This window comes from Salmo trutta, chromosome 30, assembly GCF_901001165.1.
Source record: "Salmo trutta chromosome 30, fSalTru1.1, whole genome shotgun sequence".
In the NCBI taxonomy this organism is placed as follows: domain Eukaryota; kingdom Metazoa; phylum Chordata; class Actinopteri; order Salmoniformes; family Salmonidae; genus Salmo; species Salmo trutta.
In genome coordinates, this window is record NC_042986.1 from 39,010,314 (window position 1) to 39,027,808 (window position 17,495).

The following is a 17,495-nucleotide window of genomic DNA, read 5'->3' on the forward strand; positions in this document are numbered from 1 at the left end:
ACATGATTACTGTGTCTCTTTCTGATGTTTTCTTTCAGTTTTGAAGCTTTGTACCTACAAACTAGTTGTATTATTGCTCTTTGATGAAAATTACTGGGAACATGGCATTTATGCAAATAACCCTGAAATGGTCCCGTGTGGCTCAGTTGGTAGAGCATGGTGTTTGCAACGTGTTTGCAACGCCAGGGTTGTGGGTTCGATTCCCACGGGGGACCAGTACTGAGAACAAAAATGTATGGCATGCATTCACTACTGTAAGTCGCTCTGGATAAGAGCGTCTGCTAAATTACTAAAATGTGATGATGGCTGAGCTTCCTGCATGTGCACAGTGCAGATACATGGAAAATATTCAGGCTTCACTGGTGATGCATGTCCGTAGCCTAAACCAATTAATGCATGTTCTCACTTTTTAATGTTCAATTTGTCTATGCATTTTTTTATTTTTTTTTAGAAAAATGTCCCAAGTTATATTGACACGATTTTGTAAGATACATTTGTTCCAATTTATTACGAGGAGAGGTATTTGGCTGTTACATAACAGGACAAAGACACCGATTGGCTGCGATGTTAAAAGCCATAACCGGCACCTTTCCATCCGGGACAGTTTTCTGGGATGCAAGGACGGCTGCTCTAATGGCTGACTGGGTGGAAGCACTGGCTTGACTGGTAACTAGCGGACAATGTCAATGTTGTCATGGATTTTGCATTATAGCTAGTTAACAATGTCAATGACTTTCACCTTTAATTGTGTGCTTGTTCTCGTAAACTGCACAGGGAGAGATGCCTCCCATCATCAAACTGCACTGTCTTGTCTTACAGCCCTTTCGGAGAAAGGATGTGTTCTTTTCCGTTGCTAGGCCGTCCGATCGAGGTTGTTAGGGTGCTGTCCCGATTCTTTATAAACGAGCTGGCTAACAAAATCACATTTTCTAATCTGTTGCCGGATGATGTTTACATGTTCTCCAATTCGTTAGCTAGATATCTTTTATTGTTGCTATAATTGCCAGAATTAGCAAACCGAAAAGCCTTGACAATTGAGTTATTTTGCCTGTGCACAGCGATGAACTGGCTAGCTAGCTTGTTACCGTCAATCAACTAACGCTAGCATTGGAAGTACCAGAGTTGAGATATTCCGACGCTTTCACTAGGGAGCACTGACCGATAACTATCTAGCTAGCTTGCCAAGCTAACGTGACTTTGTGTGTGCCAATAACTCATGCCTTTTCAACGTTTTGCTAACGAAATTACTTAACGTTAACTACAGTAGCTAGTTTAGCTAACCTAATTCTATGTTGTGTTCTTGCCTAGTTTTATTAACCAGCTAGCTAGCAGTGTAACTGACAGCTCAAACTGCTAGCTAGCTAAACGTCGCCGGCCAGCTGTGTTGTTTTGTTCGCTTGCTAACTACACTACATTGCCAAAATTATGTGGACACCCCTTCAAATAAGTGTATTAGGCTATTCCAGCTCCCGAGGGGCGCAGCGGTCTAAGGCACTGCATCTCAGTGCTAGAGGCGTCCCTGGTTTGATTCCAGGCTGTATCTCTACCGGCTGTGATTGGGAGTCCCATAGGGCAGTGCACAATTTGCCCAGTGTCGTTAAGGTTTAGCCGGGGTATGCCGTCATTGTAAATTATACATTTTTTCTTAACTGACTTGCCTAGTTAAATAAATAAAACACCGTTGCTGGCTGGTGTATAAAATCGAGCACACGGCCATGCAGTCTCCATAGACAAACATTGGAAGTAGACTGGCCTTACTGAAGAGCTCGGTGACTTTCAATGTGTCACCTTCATAGGATGCCACCTATCCAAGAAGTCACTTTGTCAAATGTCTGCCCTGCTAGAGCTGCCCCGGTCAACTGTAAGTGCTGTTATTGTGAAGTGGAAATGTTTAGGAGCAACAACGGCTCAGCTGCAAAGTGGTAGGTCACACAAGCTAAAAAATAGTCTGTCCTCAGTTGCAACACTCACTACCAAGTTCTAAACTGCCTCTGGAAGCTAAATCAGCACAAGAACAATCCCTCTGTACACAAAGCAAGGTCCATACAGAAAATGTTTGTTGAGATTGGTGTGGAAGAACTTGACTGGCCTGCACAGAGCCCTGACCTCAACCCCACCGAACACCTTTGGAATTGATTGGAATGCTGACTGCAAGCCAGGCCTAATCCCCCAACATCAGTGCCTGACCTCACTAATGCTGTTGTGGCTGAATGGAAGCCCATCCTCGCAGCAATGTTCCAATATCTGGTGGAAAGCCTTCCCAGAAGAGTGGAGGCCAACTCCATATTAATGACCATGATTTTGGAATGAGAAGTTCGACAAGCAGTTGTCCACATACTCTTAGCCATGTTTTGTAGCTGCTAGCTATCTGTCTGAAAACGTTGTAGCCAGGAAGCTAGTTTGATACACAGTGCACAAAGTTCTTCATAATCACAAAAGAAAACATGAACTAATCGTGTTGGCAATAGCTATTTGAAAATAATCATATGTGTTTTAAAAATATATATTTTTACAGGTTCTGATGCTGACATCTCTGATATTCTGAACTCTGACTCTGTACAATACTTGAAGGAAAGAAACACAAGCCAGGGGGACAAGGCCAGTTTGTCTGGGGACCGTCACGATGTCTAAGACCAGAGAGTCGGTGAAGGTGGTGGTCCGCTGTCGACCCATGAATGAGAAGGAGCGGGCAGCCAACTTTGAGAGGGTGGTGCAAGTGGATGTGAAGCTTGGCCAGGTGGCCGTGCGAAACCCCCGGGGGGCTGCAGCCCATGAACACCCCAAGGTCTTTACATTTGACTCTGTGTACGACTGGAACTCCAAACAGGTGGATCTCTATGATGAAACCTTCAGGCCCCTGGTGGACTCTGTCTTACTTGGTTTCAATGGGACCATATTTGCGTACGGCCAGACGGGTACAGGAAAGACCTACACTATGGAGGGGGTGCGCAATGACCCAGAGGGAAGGGGTGTAATCCCCAATTCCTTTGAGCACGTCTTCACACACATCTCCCGCTCCCAGAACCAGCAGTACCTGGTGAGGGCCTCGTACCTGGAGATCTACCAGGAGGAGATCAGGGACCTGCTGTCCAAGGACCAGTCCTGCCGGCTGGAGCTGAAAGAGAGGCCAGACACGGGCGTATACGTCAAGGACCTCTCCTCCTTTGTCACTAAGAGTGTACGAGAAATAGAGCACGTCATGAACGTGGGGAACCAGAACCGCTCAGTGGGCTCCACCAATATGAATGAGCACAGTTCCCGGTCACATGCCATTTTCGTCATTACCATCGAGTGCAGCGAGCTGGGCGTCGACGGAGAGAACCACATTCGAGTGGGCAAACTGAACCTGGTGGACCTGGCTGGCAGTGAGAGGCAGACTAAGACAGGAGCCCAGGGAGAGCGCCTGAAGGAAGCCACCAAGATCAACCTGTCCCTGTCAGCCTTGGGGAATGTTATCTCAGCCCTGGTGGATGGCAGGAGCACCCACATCCCCTACCGTGACTCCAAGCTCACCCGCCTGCTACAGGACTCCCTGGGGGGCAATGCCCGCACAGTCATGGTGGCTAACATCGGACCAGCATCTTACAACGTGGAGGAAACACTGACCACATTACGCTACTCAAACCGGGCGAAGAACATCAAGAACAAGCCCCGCGTCAACGAGGACCCTAAAGATGCTCTGCTCAGGGAGTTCCAGGAAGAGATTGCTCGGCTCAAAGAAGAGTTAGAGAAACGCTCAGGGAAGAAGAGGAGGAGGAGGAGGGTTGGAGAAGCTGGGGATGAACTAGAAGAGGACACAGAGGATGGAGAGATGGAGGATGAGGATGATGATGGTGTAGAACCATCTGATAAAGTGGGTGCAGATTATTGGCGTGTTCAGCAGGAGAAGTTGGAGAGGGAGAGGAAGGCCATCATGGAGGATCACAGTCTGGTGGCGGAGGAGAAACAGAGGCTGCTAAAGGAGAAGGAGAGGAAGATGGACGCCCTGAAAAAGGAGCAGGAAGCAGGCGAGATGCTGACTGCCAAAGTCAAGGTGAGGAGACTACATTCTGGTCTTTTTCACCCCAACATTCTCTTTTTCATTCTATACAGTACCCGGCAAAAGTTTAGACACATCTACTCATTCAAGGGTTTATCTTTATTTGTAGTATTTTCTACATTGTAGATGAATAGTGGAGACCTCAAAACTATGGAATCATGTAGTAACCAAAGAAGTGTTAAACAAATAAAATAAAAATTATATTCAAAGTAGCCACCCTTTGCCTTGATGACAGCTTTGCACACTCTTGGCATTCTCTCAACCAGCTTCATGAGGTAGTCACCTTGAATGCATTTCAATTAACAGGTGTGCCTTGTTAATTTGTGGAATTAATTTTTTCCCTTAATGCATTTGAGTCAATCAGTTGTGTTGTGACAAGGTAGGGGTGGTATACAGAAGATAGCCCTATTTGGTAAAAGACCAAGTCCATTTATGACAAGAACAGCTCAAATAAGCAAAGAGATACGACAGTCCATTACTTTAAGACATGAAGGTCAGTCAATGTGGACAATTTCAAGAACTTTGAACGTTTCTTCAAGTTGTAGTCGCAAGAACCATCAAGCGCTATGATGAAACTGGCTCTCATGAGGACCGCCACAGGAAAGGAAGACCCAGAGTTACCTCTGCTGCAGAGGATAAGTTCATTAGTTGCCAGCCTCAGAAATTGCATAAATGCTTCACAGTTCTCGTAACAGACACATCTCAATATCTACTGTTCAGAGGAGACTGTGTGAATCAGGCCTTCATGGTCGAATTGCTGCAAAGAAACCACTACTAAAGGACCCCAATAAGAAGAGAATGCTTGTGCCAAGAAACACGAGCAATGTACATTAGACAGGTGGAAATCTGTCCTTTGGCCTGACGAGTCCAAATTTGAGATTTTTAGTCCAACCGCCGTGTCTTTGTGACGCGGTGTGGGTGAATGGATGTGTGATCTCCGCATGTGTATTTACCACTGTAAAGCATGGAGGAGGAGGCGTGATGGTGTGCTTTGCTGGTGACACTGTCTGTGATTTTTATTTAGAATTCAAGGCACACTTAACCAGCATGGCTACCACAGCATTCTGCAGCGATACGTCATCCCATCTGCTTCGCGCTTAGTCCCACTATCATTTGTTTTTCAACAGGACAATGACCCAACATGCATCCAGGCTGTGTAAGGGCTATTTGACTGAGAAGGAGAGTGATGGAGTGCTGCATCAGATGACCTGGCCTCCACAATCACCAGCCCTCAACCCAATTGAGATGCTTTGGGATGAGTTGGACCACAGAGTGAAGGAAAAGCAGCCAACAAGTGCTCAGCATATGTGGGAACTCCTTCAAGGCTGTTGGAAAAGCATTCCAGGTGAAGCTGGTTGAGAGAATGCTAAGAGTGTACAAAGCTGTCATCAAGGCAAAGTGTGGCTACTTTGTAGAATGTGTTTAACACTTTTTAATTTTTAATTTTTTTTTACTACATGGTTCCATGTGTGTTAATTCAGTTTTGATGTCTTCAATTATTCTATAATGTAGAAAATGGTTAAAATAAGAAAAACCCTTGAATGAGTAGGTGTCTAAACTTTTCACTGCTATTTTGTGTTTCCTTGACACCTCTTGATTGTGTCCTCTCCCAGGCGATGGAGAGTAAGCTTCTGATGGGCGGAAAGAACATAGTAGACCACACCAATGAGCAACAAAGGATCCTGGAACAGAAGAGACAGGAAATTGCTGAACAGGTAATATGTATGGATGGAGAGAATTGAACACTCAATAGACAATCTTAATAGTATTGATTTGCCATCTGATGGGAAGAGTTAAATTATTTATGTGAGTAGTGTTCTTTGTGGGATTACACATCCTTGCCCTTCTTACTGAGAGGCTGTGTGTGTGTGTGCGTGTGTGTGTGTGTGTGTGTGTGTAGAAACGCAGAGAGAGGGAGATGCAACAGCAGGTGGAGAATCGTGACGAGGAGACCCTGGAGTTGAAGGAGACATACAGCTCTCTACAACAGGAAGTCGACATCAAGACCAAGAAGCTGAAAAAGGTTGATCAGGAACTGTATCAAAATAGTGCATTTGATTCCATAGAAAACTGTCCTTTATGTTGTCAGTTTACTAGAGTTAAACAGAGATTGTTGCATGCACAATGTGTTCAGTTTTCATTGGCGCTTGGTACATTTGTTTGTTACACTGAAACCATGGTGTTTTCGTCTCCTCTTGTGCTCTCTGCCTCATTATACCTCTGATTTGTCTCCTCTCAGCTTTTTGCGAAGCTACAGGCAGTGAAAACTGAGATCTATGAAGTCCAGGAGTTGCACATCAAGGAGAGACAGGAGCTGGAGCAGACCCAGAACGAGTTGACCCGGGATCTTAAACTCAAGTATGGACCCCGCCAGGCCACCAGCCAGGCCACCAGCCAGGCCACCAGCCAGGCCACCAGCCAGGCCACCAGCCAGGCCACCAACCAGCACACATCTCTCATTTCTCACACACTGTTAAAAAAAATAAAAATCAATGTAGTCTATTTTGGTTGTTCCCCTCTGACAATGAGCACATTCCTGGAATAAACATGAGTGATTAGCTTTGACCTGGATTTTGCATATCTGGAAGGAACATGGAGAGTTGTTCTAGATTAGGTATTGTACTGTGGTTGGTTCCCACCGCCCCATGACTGCCTAGGCATCCTCCTATTATCAATAATAGTATCCTCAGGCTGTTAAGAGGTCCCCCTGACCTTGTTATTCTGTCTGCCAGGCATCTCATCATTGAGAATTTCATCCCCATGGAGGAGAAGAATAAGATTGTGAACAGGGCGTTCTTGGACGAGGAGGACGACCACTGGAAGATGCGTCCCATCACCCGCATAGAGGAGTATGTGCAAATGAATTATGCAGTAGTAGTTAGACATGCACATGGTCAAATATGCGTACAAAACATGCTGCAATAATGCATACATGCACAGGGTTTGACCTAAGTGGTTGGAAAATCCCTCGTGTAGGAAGGAACACATACAAATTGTATGGCTGTCTTTTTGATAACTCTCTCAGTGACCAGCAGATGATGACCAGGCCAGTGTCAGCGGTGGGCTACAGAAGACCCCTGAGTCAGCACGCCCGCACGTCCATGGTGATAAGGGCTGAGGTCAGATACAAGGTATGATCTTCTTTATGCTCTCTGTCCCTCTGCTCTCTGTCCCTCTGCTCTCTGTCCCTCTGCTCTCTGTCCCTCTACTCTCTGTCCCTCTGCTCTCTGTCCCTCTGCTCTCTGTCCTTCGCTCTTCTCCCCTCCCTCTGCTCTCTGTCCCTGGTGACTGTGACTCACGCCTTGTCCTCTGAGTGGTAGCAGTCCCCTCCCCCCCTCTGTCTGTTTCCCCAGGCTGAGAATATCCTGATGCTGGAGATGGACCTGCCCGCTCGGACCACTAAGGAGTATGAGGAGCCAGTCATAGCGCCCACGGTAGCAGCAGCGTTGGAGGATGCTCTGCGGGAAGAGGATGCGATCCAGGTGGATGCCTCCAGGTTCCACAGCAGCCTCGAGCCCACCAGCACTGGGGCAGTCAAGAAACCAAAGTCTGGGTAAGGCTCTGTCCCATTCTGTACAAATCATCAAATTGTATTTGTCACAGGCTTTGTAAACAACAAGTGTAGACTAAAAGTGAAATTCTTACAAGGGGGGGGGGGGGGGTGTAAATAGAGAAATAGTAGAAGAAGAAAAAAATAGCACAAGGAATAAATACAAAATGGGTAATGATCACTTGGCTATATACACAGGGTACCAGGCTATATACACAGGGTACCAGTACTGAGTGGATGTACAAGATAATTGAGGTAGATATGTACTCTACATATATACAAACAAAAGTATGTGGACACCCCTTCAAATTAGTGGATTTGTCTATTTCAGCCACACCCGTTGCTGACAGGTGTATAAAATTGAGCACACAGCCATGCAATCTCCATAGACAAACATGGACAGTAGAATGGCCTTACTGAAGATCTCAGTGACTTTCAACGTGGCACTGTCATAGGATGCCACCTTTCCAACAAGTCAGTTTGTCAAATTTCTGCTAGACTGCCCCCGTGAAGTAAGTGCTGTGAAGTAGAAAGGTCGAGGAGCAACAACGGCTCTGCCGCAAAGTGGTAGGCAACACAAGTTCAAAGAACGGGACCGCCGAGTGCAACACTCACTACCAAGTTCCAAACCGCCTCTGGAAGCAACGTCTACACAAGAACTGTTCGTCGGGAGCTTTCTGAAATTTGTTTTCCATGGCCAAGCAGCCGTACGCAAGCCTAAGATCACCATGCGCAATGCCAAGCGTCGGCTGGAGTGGTGTAAAGCTCGCCGCCATTGGACTCGGGTGCAGTGGAAACGCGTTCTCTGGAGTGATTAATCACCCTTCACCATATGGCAGTCCCACTGACAAATCTGGGTTTGGCTAATACCAGGAGAACGCTACCTGCCCCAATGAATAGTTCCAACTGTAAAGTTTGGTGTTGGTGGAAGAGTAGTGGTCCGGGGCTGTTTTTCATGTTTCGGGCTATGCCCCTTAGTTCCGGTGAAGTGAAATCTAAATGCTACAGCATACAATGACATTCAAGATTTATTCTGTGCTTCCAACGTTGTGGCAATAGTTTGGGGAAGGCCCTTTCCTGTTTCAGCATGACATTGCCCCTGTGCGCAAAGCGAGGTCCATACAGAAATGAATGGTCGATCGGTTTGGAAGAACTTGACTGGTCTGCACAGAGCGCTGACCTCCACCCCATCGAACACCTTTTGGGATGAATAGGAACGCTGACTGCCCTAATCGCCCAACATCAGTGCCCGACCACAGTAATGCTCTTGTGGCTGAATGGAAGTCCCCGCAGCAACTTAATATGAATGGTTTTGGAATGAGATGTTTGACGAGCAGGTGTCTACATACTTTTACTAATGTAGTGTACATACAACTATGAATAAAGTGACTAGGCAACAGGATAGATAATAAACAGTAACCGCATCATATGTGATGAGTCAAAAGAGCTGGTGCAAAAAGGGTCAATGCAAATAACTACCCGGACTAACTATTCAAATCAAGCTTTAGTGGTCACACACACATTCTTAGCAAGTGAAATGCTTGTGTTCCTAGCTCCAACAGTGTAGTAGTATCTAACAATACACAAATGTTAAATAGAATAAAGAAATATATAAATATTAGGATGAGCAATGTTGGAGTGGCATAGACTAAAATACAGTAGAATATAGTATATACATATGAGATGAGTAAAGCAATATGTAAACATTATTAAAGTGACTAGTGTTCCATTTATTGAAGAGGCCAGTGATTCCATGTCTATGTATACAGGGCAGCAGCCTCTAAGGTACAGGGTTGGGTAGCCGGCTAGTGATGGCTGTTTAACAGTCTGATGACCTTGAGATAGAAGCTATTTTTCTGTCCCAGCTTTGATGCACCTGTACTGACCTCGTCTTCTGGATGATGGCGTGGTGAACAGGCAGTGGCTCGGGTGGTTGTTGTCCTTGATCTTTTTTGCTTTCCTGTGACATCGGGTGCTGTAGGTGTCCTGGAGGGCAGGTAGTTTGCCTCCGGTGATGCGTTGTGCAGACCTCACTACCCTCTGGAGAGACGTACGGTTGTGGGCGGAGCAGTTGCCGTACCAGGCGGTGATACAGCCTGACAGGATGCTCTCAATTGTGCATCTGTAAAAGTTTCTGAGGGTCTTAGGGTCCAAGCCAAATTTCTTCAGCCTCCTGAGGTTGAGGCGCTGTTGCGCCTTCTTCACCACACTATCTGTGTAGGTGGACCATTTCAGATCGTCAATTACGTTTACACCGAGGAAAGCTTCAAGTTTCACCTTCTCCACTGCGGTCCTGTTGATGTGGATAGGGGCATGCTCCCTCCACTTTTTCCTGAAGTCCACGATCAGCTCCTTCGTTTTGTTGACATTGAGGGAGAGGTTATCTTCCTGGCACCACTCTGCCAGGGCGCTCACCACCTCCCTGTAGGCTGTCTCATTGTTGGTAATCAGGCCTACTACTGTTGTCGTCTGCAAACTTGATGATTGAGTTGGAGGCGTGCATGGCCATGCAGTCATAAGTGAACGGGGAGTACAGGAGGGGACGGAGCACGCACCCTTATGGGGCGCCTGTGTTGAGGATCAGCAAAGTGGAGGTGTTTCCTACTTTAACCACCTGGGGGCGGACCGTCAAGAAGTCCAGGACCCAGTTGCACAGGGCGGGGTTCAGACCCAGGGCCCCGAGCTTAATGATGAGCTTTGAGGGTACTATGTTGTTGAAGGCTGAGCTTTAGTCAATGAACAGCATTCTGACGTACAGTTGAAGTCGGAAGTTTACATACACCTTAGCCAAATACATTTAAACTCAGTTTTTCACAATTCCTGACATTTAATCCTAGTAAAAATGTCCTGTTTTAGGTCAGTTAGGATCACCACTTTTATTTTAAGGATGTGAAATGTCAGAATAATAGTAGAGTGATTTTATTTCAGCTTTTATTTCTTTAGCCGCACCAATGTGTCAGAGGAAACGCCGTACAGCTGGTGACTGAAGTCAGCTTGCAGGCACACAGCCCTGCAACAAGGAGTTGCTAGAGCGCGATGGTACAAGAAAATCCCGGCCGGCCAAACCCTCCCCTAACCCGGACGATGCTGGGCAAATTGTGCGTTGTCTCATGGGTCTCCCGGTGATGGCCGACTGTGACACAGTCTGGGATTGAACCCGGGGCCGTAGTGTAGCCTCAAGCACTGCTGCACCACTCGGAAGGCCCAGCTGCAGAGGGCCCATGCCAAATCTTTTCAGCCTCCTGACAACTGTTGGTGTGTGTGTGGACCATGATAATTCCTTAGTGATTAGGTGTTTTAATCCCAGGGTCCTTAGCTAGTGCTGAGCTTGGAGAGGAATGGACAATGGTGTTGACTACAGCTCAGCCTTCAATAAACAGCATTCTAACGTGTTCCTTTTTGTCCAGAAGGGAAATGGAAGTGTGGAGTGCAATTGAGATTGTATCATCTATGGATCTGTTGGGGCAGAATGCGAATTGGAGTGGGTCCTGGGTGTGAACCATGACCAGCCTTTCAAAGCTTTTCATGGCTAGAGATGTGAGTGCTACGCAGCGATAGTCATTTAGACATGTTACCTTGGCGTTCTTGGGCACAGAGACTCTGGTGTAGAGGTCGACCGATTAATCGGAATGGCCGATTTAATGAGGGCCGATTTGGCCGTTTTTTAATATGTTTTTTGAATTTTATTTTTATATTTTTTAATTTGTATGTATTTATTTTTGGCATTTTATTTAACTAGGCAAATGACGGCCTAGGAACGGTGGGTTAACTGCCTTGTTCAGGGGCAGAACGGCAGATTTTTACCTTGTCAGCTCAGGGATTCAATCTTGCAACCTTAAGGTTAACTCGTCCAATGCTCTAACCACCTGCTTTACATTGCACTCCACGAGGTTACGCAAATGCAGTAAGAAGCTAAGGTAAGTTGCTTGCTAGCATTAAACTTATCTTATAAAAACAATCACTCAATCATAATCACTAGTTAACTACACATGGTTGATGATATTACTAGTTTATCTAGCCTGTCCTGCGTTGCATATAATCGCTTAGGTACACGTTGCTCCAACCATAAACATCAATGCCTTTCTTAAAATCGATACACAAGTATATATTTTTAAACCTGCATATTTAGTTAATATTGCATGCTAACATGAATTTCTTTTAACTAGGGAAAATGTGTCACTTCTCTTGCAAACAGAGTCAGGGTATATGCAGCAGTTTGGGCCGCCTGGCTCGTTGCGAACTGTGAAGACTATTTCTTCCTAACAAAGACAGCCGACTTCGCCAAACGGGTGATGATTTAACAAAAGCGCATTTGCGAAAAAAACACAATCGTTGCACGACTGTACCTAACCATAAACATCAATGTCTTTCTTAAAATCAATACACAGAAGTATATATTTTGAAACCTGAATATTTAGCTAAAAGAAATCCAGGTTAGCAGGCATTATTAACCAGGTGAAATTGTGTCATTTTGCGTTCATTGCACGCAGTCAGGGTATATGCAACAGTTTGGGCCGCCTGGCTCGTTGCGAACTAATTTGCCAGAATTTTACGTAATTATGACATAACACTGAAGGTTGTGCAATGTAACAGGAATAACGTTTTGTTTTCGAGATAATAGCTTCCGGATTCGACCATATTAATGACCTAAGGCTCGTGTTTCTGTGTGTTATAATTAAGTCTATGATTTGATAGAGCAGTCTGACTGAGCGATGGTAGGCACCAGCAGGCTCGTAAGCGTTCATTCAAAATAGCACTTTTATGCGTTTTGCCAGCAGCCCTTCGCAATGCATTGCGCTGTTTATGACTTCAAGCCTGTCAACTCCCAAGATTAGGCTGGTGTAACCGATATGAAATGGCTAGCTAGTTAGCGGGTGCGCGCTAATAGCATTTCAAACGTCACTCGCTCTGAGACTTGGAGTAGTTTTTTTCCCTTCCTCTACATGGGTAACGCTGCTTCGAGGGTGGCTGTTGTGTTCCTGGTTCGAGCCCAGGTAGGAGCGAGGAGAGGGACGGAAGCTATATTGCTACACTGGCAATACTAAAGTGCCTATAAGAACATCCAATAGTCAAAGGTATATGAAATACAAATCGTATAGAGAGAAATAGTCCTATAATTCCTATAATAACTACAACCTAAAACATCTTACCTGGGAATATTGAAGACTCATGTTAAAAGGAACCACCAGCTTTCATATGTTCTGAGCAAGGAACTTAAACGTTAGCTTTTTTACATGGCACATATTGCAGTTTTACTTTCTTCTCCAACACTTTGTTTTTGCATTATTTAAACCAAATTGAACATGTTTCATTATTTATTTGAGGCTAAATAGATTTTATTGATGTATTATATTAAGTGTTCATTCAGTATTGTTGTAATTGTCATTATTACAAATAAATAAAATTTAAAAAATAATTGTCCGATTTTTAATCGGTATCGGCTTTTTTGGCCACCCAATAATCGGCATCGGCGTTGAAAAATCATAATCGGTTGACCTCTACTCTGGTGGTCTGCTTGAAACATGTAAGTATTACAGACTGAGTCAGGGAGATGTTGAAAATGTCAGTGAAGACACTTGCCAGCTGGTCAGTGCATTCTGAGTTCTGGTAATCCAGCTGGCCCTGAAGCCTTGTGAATGTTTAAAATGTCAGTGAAGACACTTGCCAGCTGGTCAGTGCATTCTGAGTTCTGGTAATCCAGCTGGCCCTGAAGCCTTGTGAATGTTTAAAATGTCAGTGAAGACACTTGCCAGCTGGTCAGTGCATTCTGAGTTCTGGTAATCCAGCTGGGCCTGAAGCCTTGTGAATGTTTAAAGGTCTTCCTCACATCGGCTACGGAGAGCGTGATCACACAGTTGTCCGGAACAGCTGGTGCTGTGTTGCTTGCCACAGTTTTGGTTGCCTCAAAGCGAGTTATTTAGCTCGTCTGGTAGACTCGCGTCACTGAACATCTCGTGGCTGGGTTTCCCTTTGTAATCCATGATAGTTTGCAAGTCCTGCCACCTCTGAGCGTCCGAGTCGGTGTAGTAGGTTTCGATCTTGGTCCTGTATTTACGTTTTGCCAGTTTGATGGTTCGTTGGAGGGCGTAGAGGAATTTCTTATAAGCGTCTGGATTAGTGTCCCGCTCTTTGAAAAAGGCAGCTCTAGCCTTTAGCTCAGTGCGGATGTTGCCTGTAATCCATGGCTTGTGGTTGGGATATGTACGTACGGTTATTTTTTTTCGCCTCTAGTTGCACAGGTGACATGCTGGTAGAAATTAGGTCAACGGTTTTCAGTGTCCCTGCATTAGTTACCGGCCACTAGGAGCACCACCTCTGGGTGAGCATTTTATTATGGCCCTATACAGCTCTTTGAGTGTGGTCTTAGTGGTGGTAAATGGACAGCTACAAAAAAATAAAGAAACTCTTGGTAAATAATATGGTGCGTGGGTCAGCTGTTTGTTTAGCTGCACCCACCCACAATTGCTAATAACCCATCCGCAACTGCCTGACTACATGTGAAAACCGCCTGACTACATGTGAAAACCTAAGGCCCACACCAAACCCTATCCCGCTAATATATAAAATGCACTACAGTCAGTCGGTGGAACAAAACTTTGACGGGGTGGAGAATATTTGTTTAATTTTCCTGATTTTTAGATGTGTTTCTGCTTGTAATTTCCAACATTTCTGTAGGCTATTTGTTAGTCAACTTGTCTATAATTAGATCCATGCAGCTTCTCTTCTGACATCATATGTTGACCTAGAAGACTAAATAAATATATAACAATGTCATATATTTATAGAATGAATGCTTCAATCTAGTTGACATCTATAAAGTTTTCTGTCATCTCTTCATTTGTGGAGCAAAGACGTTTAGGGACCGGGGATAAAAGACAATAATAGAAAAAAATACAAATGTCCAAACGACATCAGTTTGACTGGTTGTATGGAAATAGGAAGCTGTGAAAACGACCCAACGTTTCTGTTCAGTTTGCCCCGGATGCATATTTTATGTGGATGAAATACGATCAGCTTTTATGATGCTGATAAAGATGGCACCTCTGCAGACGGTCCCTAACTGAGTATTCGCATACTCTCAAGATGCTGAAAGAAAGAAATCAAATATTTCTACTCCTGTTTCCAAGTAATAATTTTGCTGTAAGAAATGCTTAATTCTGCAGTAGTTATTTATTATTATTATTATTATTATTATTATTAAGGCTATGTGAGCAGTTTTATATACCTACAGTAGGTGTCCAGATTTCAGTTTCCATTCAACCCATCTAAACAGAAGGCTACAGTTCCCTTGACATGCCATAAGCCTATTTGAAGTCTCTGTCTAGTGATTATTGAATCTGTATATCGCCTCACAATCATCATACATAACACTGCTATCATCCTCTTTAACCTCTCTTGGGTAGGGGGCAGTATTTTCACGGCCGGATGAAAAACGTACCCAAATTAAATGGCCTACTACTCGGGCCCAGAAACTAGAATATGCATATTATTAGTAGATTTGGATAGAAAACACTCTGAAGTTTCTAAAACTGTTTGATGTCTGTGAGTATAACAGAACTCATATGGCAGGCAAAAACCTGAGACAAATCCAACCAGGAAGTGGGAAATCTGATGCTTGTGGTCTTTTCAAGTCATTGCCTATCTAACACAGTGACTTAGGGTTCATTTTGCACTTCCTAAGGCTTCCACTAGATGTCAACAGTCTTTTAAAACCTAGTTTCAGGCTTTTGCAGTGAACAGAGAGCGAACAAGAAGGCCGGGAAGTTGGTGACTCAGAAAATGACATGAGTTTTGTGGCGCGCGTTCACGTGATGAGGTAGCTGTGTTCCATAACGCTTTTCAAGACGTTGGAATATTATTGAAGTTTTATGTTAAAAAGGCCCTAAAGATTGATGCTATACAACGTTTGACATGTTTCAACGAACGTAAATAGAACTTTTTGTGACTTTTCGTTGTGAAATTCTGGGCGCGCTTCCTACATTTGGAGTAGCTTACTGAACGCGCAAACAACAAGGAGGTATTTGGACATAAATTATGGACTTTATCGAACAAAACAACTTATTGTGGACCTGGGATCCCTGGAAGTGCCTTCTGATGAACATCATCAAAGGTAAGTGAATATTTATAATGCTATTTATGATTTTAGATGACTCCAAAATAGCGGGTATCTGTATTGCCTGGTGTATGTTTCTGAGCGCCGTACTCAGATTATTGCAAAGTGTGCTTTCCCCGTGAAGCTTTTTTGAAATGTGTCACAGCGGTTGCATAAAGGAGATGGTTATCTATCATTTGTTGAATAACAGTTTAATATTTTATCAACATTTATGATGAGTATTTTTGTAAATTGTTGTGCTGATTCACAGGCAGTATTGGAAGCCAAATATTCTTATTGAATTAAACTCCGACATTGTCAATTTTTGCCTCCATGTACTGAAGTTAATGTTTTCTGTCCGTATCTAAAAGTGTTTGGCGATTGGTGTGAAGGTTATTTACGCGTACACTTAGGCCCTAAAGATTAGGCTAACGCACTAATACCAGACAGCCTAAAATAATGAAAGAAAAACCTCAATGTAGAACATAGATATGAAGTATACATTTCTGAATGTTTTAAAAAAAAATAAAAAAAAACAATTTATGGTATTGTTTTCTCTTCAACCTGCCTGCCATCCACCCGCCCTTCATCCACACAATATTTCATGACCCTAAACCAGTCCGCCCCACGGATATAACCACGGGGACTGCGAGTTGAGTCAACCCATACATCACTAGTCTACGGCTTATCATGGGGTATTCTAACTCGGCTGAGTAGAACTTCGATACTTTTATTTTTTTATATAAGAGATTGCACACCGGATCTTCCCCGACGTCACCATTCTGTCCTGCAGAGATCTATATTGCCCTTTATCAGCTACAACTCTGAGAAACAGGATATTCTAGTTCTTTAGGTCCTGTTGATAAGTCTCGATCTGAGCTCATCCAGTTTATTCTCCAGTGAACAGAGGGTAGGGGTGACGTATCTGCTCTCCGACGTAGTCTCCTGCGCACTGGCCTCCTATAGCGCCGTCTCCTCCTCTGAGTGTTGGGGATTTGTGCCTGGTCTGCGATAATCAATGTCTTTCACCTCCGACTCATTGAAGTAGAAATCTTCGTCCAAATCGAGGTTAGTGATCGCTGTTCTGATGTCCAGAAGCTCTTTTCTGTCATAAGAAATGATGGCGGAAACATTATGTACAAAAAAGGTTACGATCAGCGCAAAGAAATGGCACAATTGATTAGGAGCTGTAAAATGGTCACTTCCCTCCAGTGCCATTCTGGGTTTTGTCCTTAGTTATTTCAGTAGGGAGGGTTTCTGCCTGTTTAGTGTCACAGGTCTACTCGATACCACAGGGTTTATAAAGCAATAATCATAAGTAAATTTAGAAGCCATCCAATGATGTTTCCACATCGATGTCTCCCCCCCCCCCACAAAAAAAGCATTATCTTCTTCTCTTCCAACCAGCCGACCTAAAACGGGTAAGAAGACTGGTACCCCTACCTCTCGCACCCCCAACTCTCCATACAGCCCCTCCAGCCCAGGACATCCTTTATACCCACAATCCCGTGGGCTGGTGCCCAAGTGATAACTCCACACGTTTCCTGTTTTTGGACCCAAAATTGAAAAGACTGCTTTTTGTTTTGTTTTTCTACAGTCTTGCAGACTGATTTGCAGTCTGCAAGAGAAAGTGACAGAGACTAAAGACTGATTCAAGCACTTTTTTTATTTTTTATATATATTTTTTTCTTTTACCTTTTACCTTTATCATTTTTGCTTTTTTTTTTTTTTTTTAAAGACATTTGTATCTACCTTACCAACCCACATGGTTACTGCAGTACAATACTATGCCATCTGTGCATGACGTTCCAGAG

At 44.2% G+C, this 17,495-nt stretch overlaps 1 protein-coding gene across 3 annotated transcripts; it reads left to right on the top strand.

The window, feature by feature from the left end:
- Window positions 1-563: 563 nt before the first annotated feature.
- LOC115168650 (kinesin-like protein KIF3B) lies at window positions 564-17,363 on the top strand. 3 transcript variants are annotated; one of them, XM_029724104.1, is made up of 9 exons: window positions 564-666; window positions 2,516-4,033; window positions 5,653-5,754; window positions 5,940-6,062; window positions 6,279-6,397; window positions 6,772-6,888; window positions 7,065-7,170; window positions 7,393-7,592; window positions 17,089-17,363. In XM_029724104.1, the coding sequence occupies exons 2-9, from the start codon at window positions 2,624-2,626 to the stop codon at window positions 17,207-17,209; spliced, it is 2,298 nt and encodes a 765-aa protein (XP_029579964.1). In that variant the 5' UTR covers window positions 564-666; window positions 2,516-2,623; the 3' UTR covers window positions 17,210-17,363. The 3 variants fall into 3 exon arrangements, with proteins under 3 accessions (XP_029579964.1, XP_029579966.1, XP_029579965.1); XM_029724105.1 differs by having other exon boundaries at window positions 597-666; window positions 2,572-4,033; XM_029724106.1 differs by lacking the exon at window positions 17,089-17,363 and having other exon boundaries at window positions 7,393-7,701.
- The last annotated feature ends 132 nt before the right edge of the window (window positions 17,364-17,495 follow it).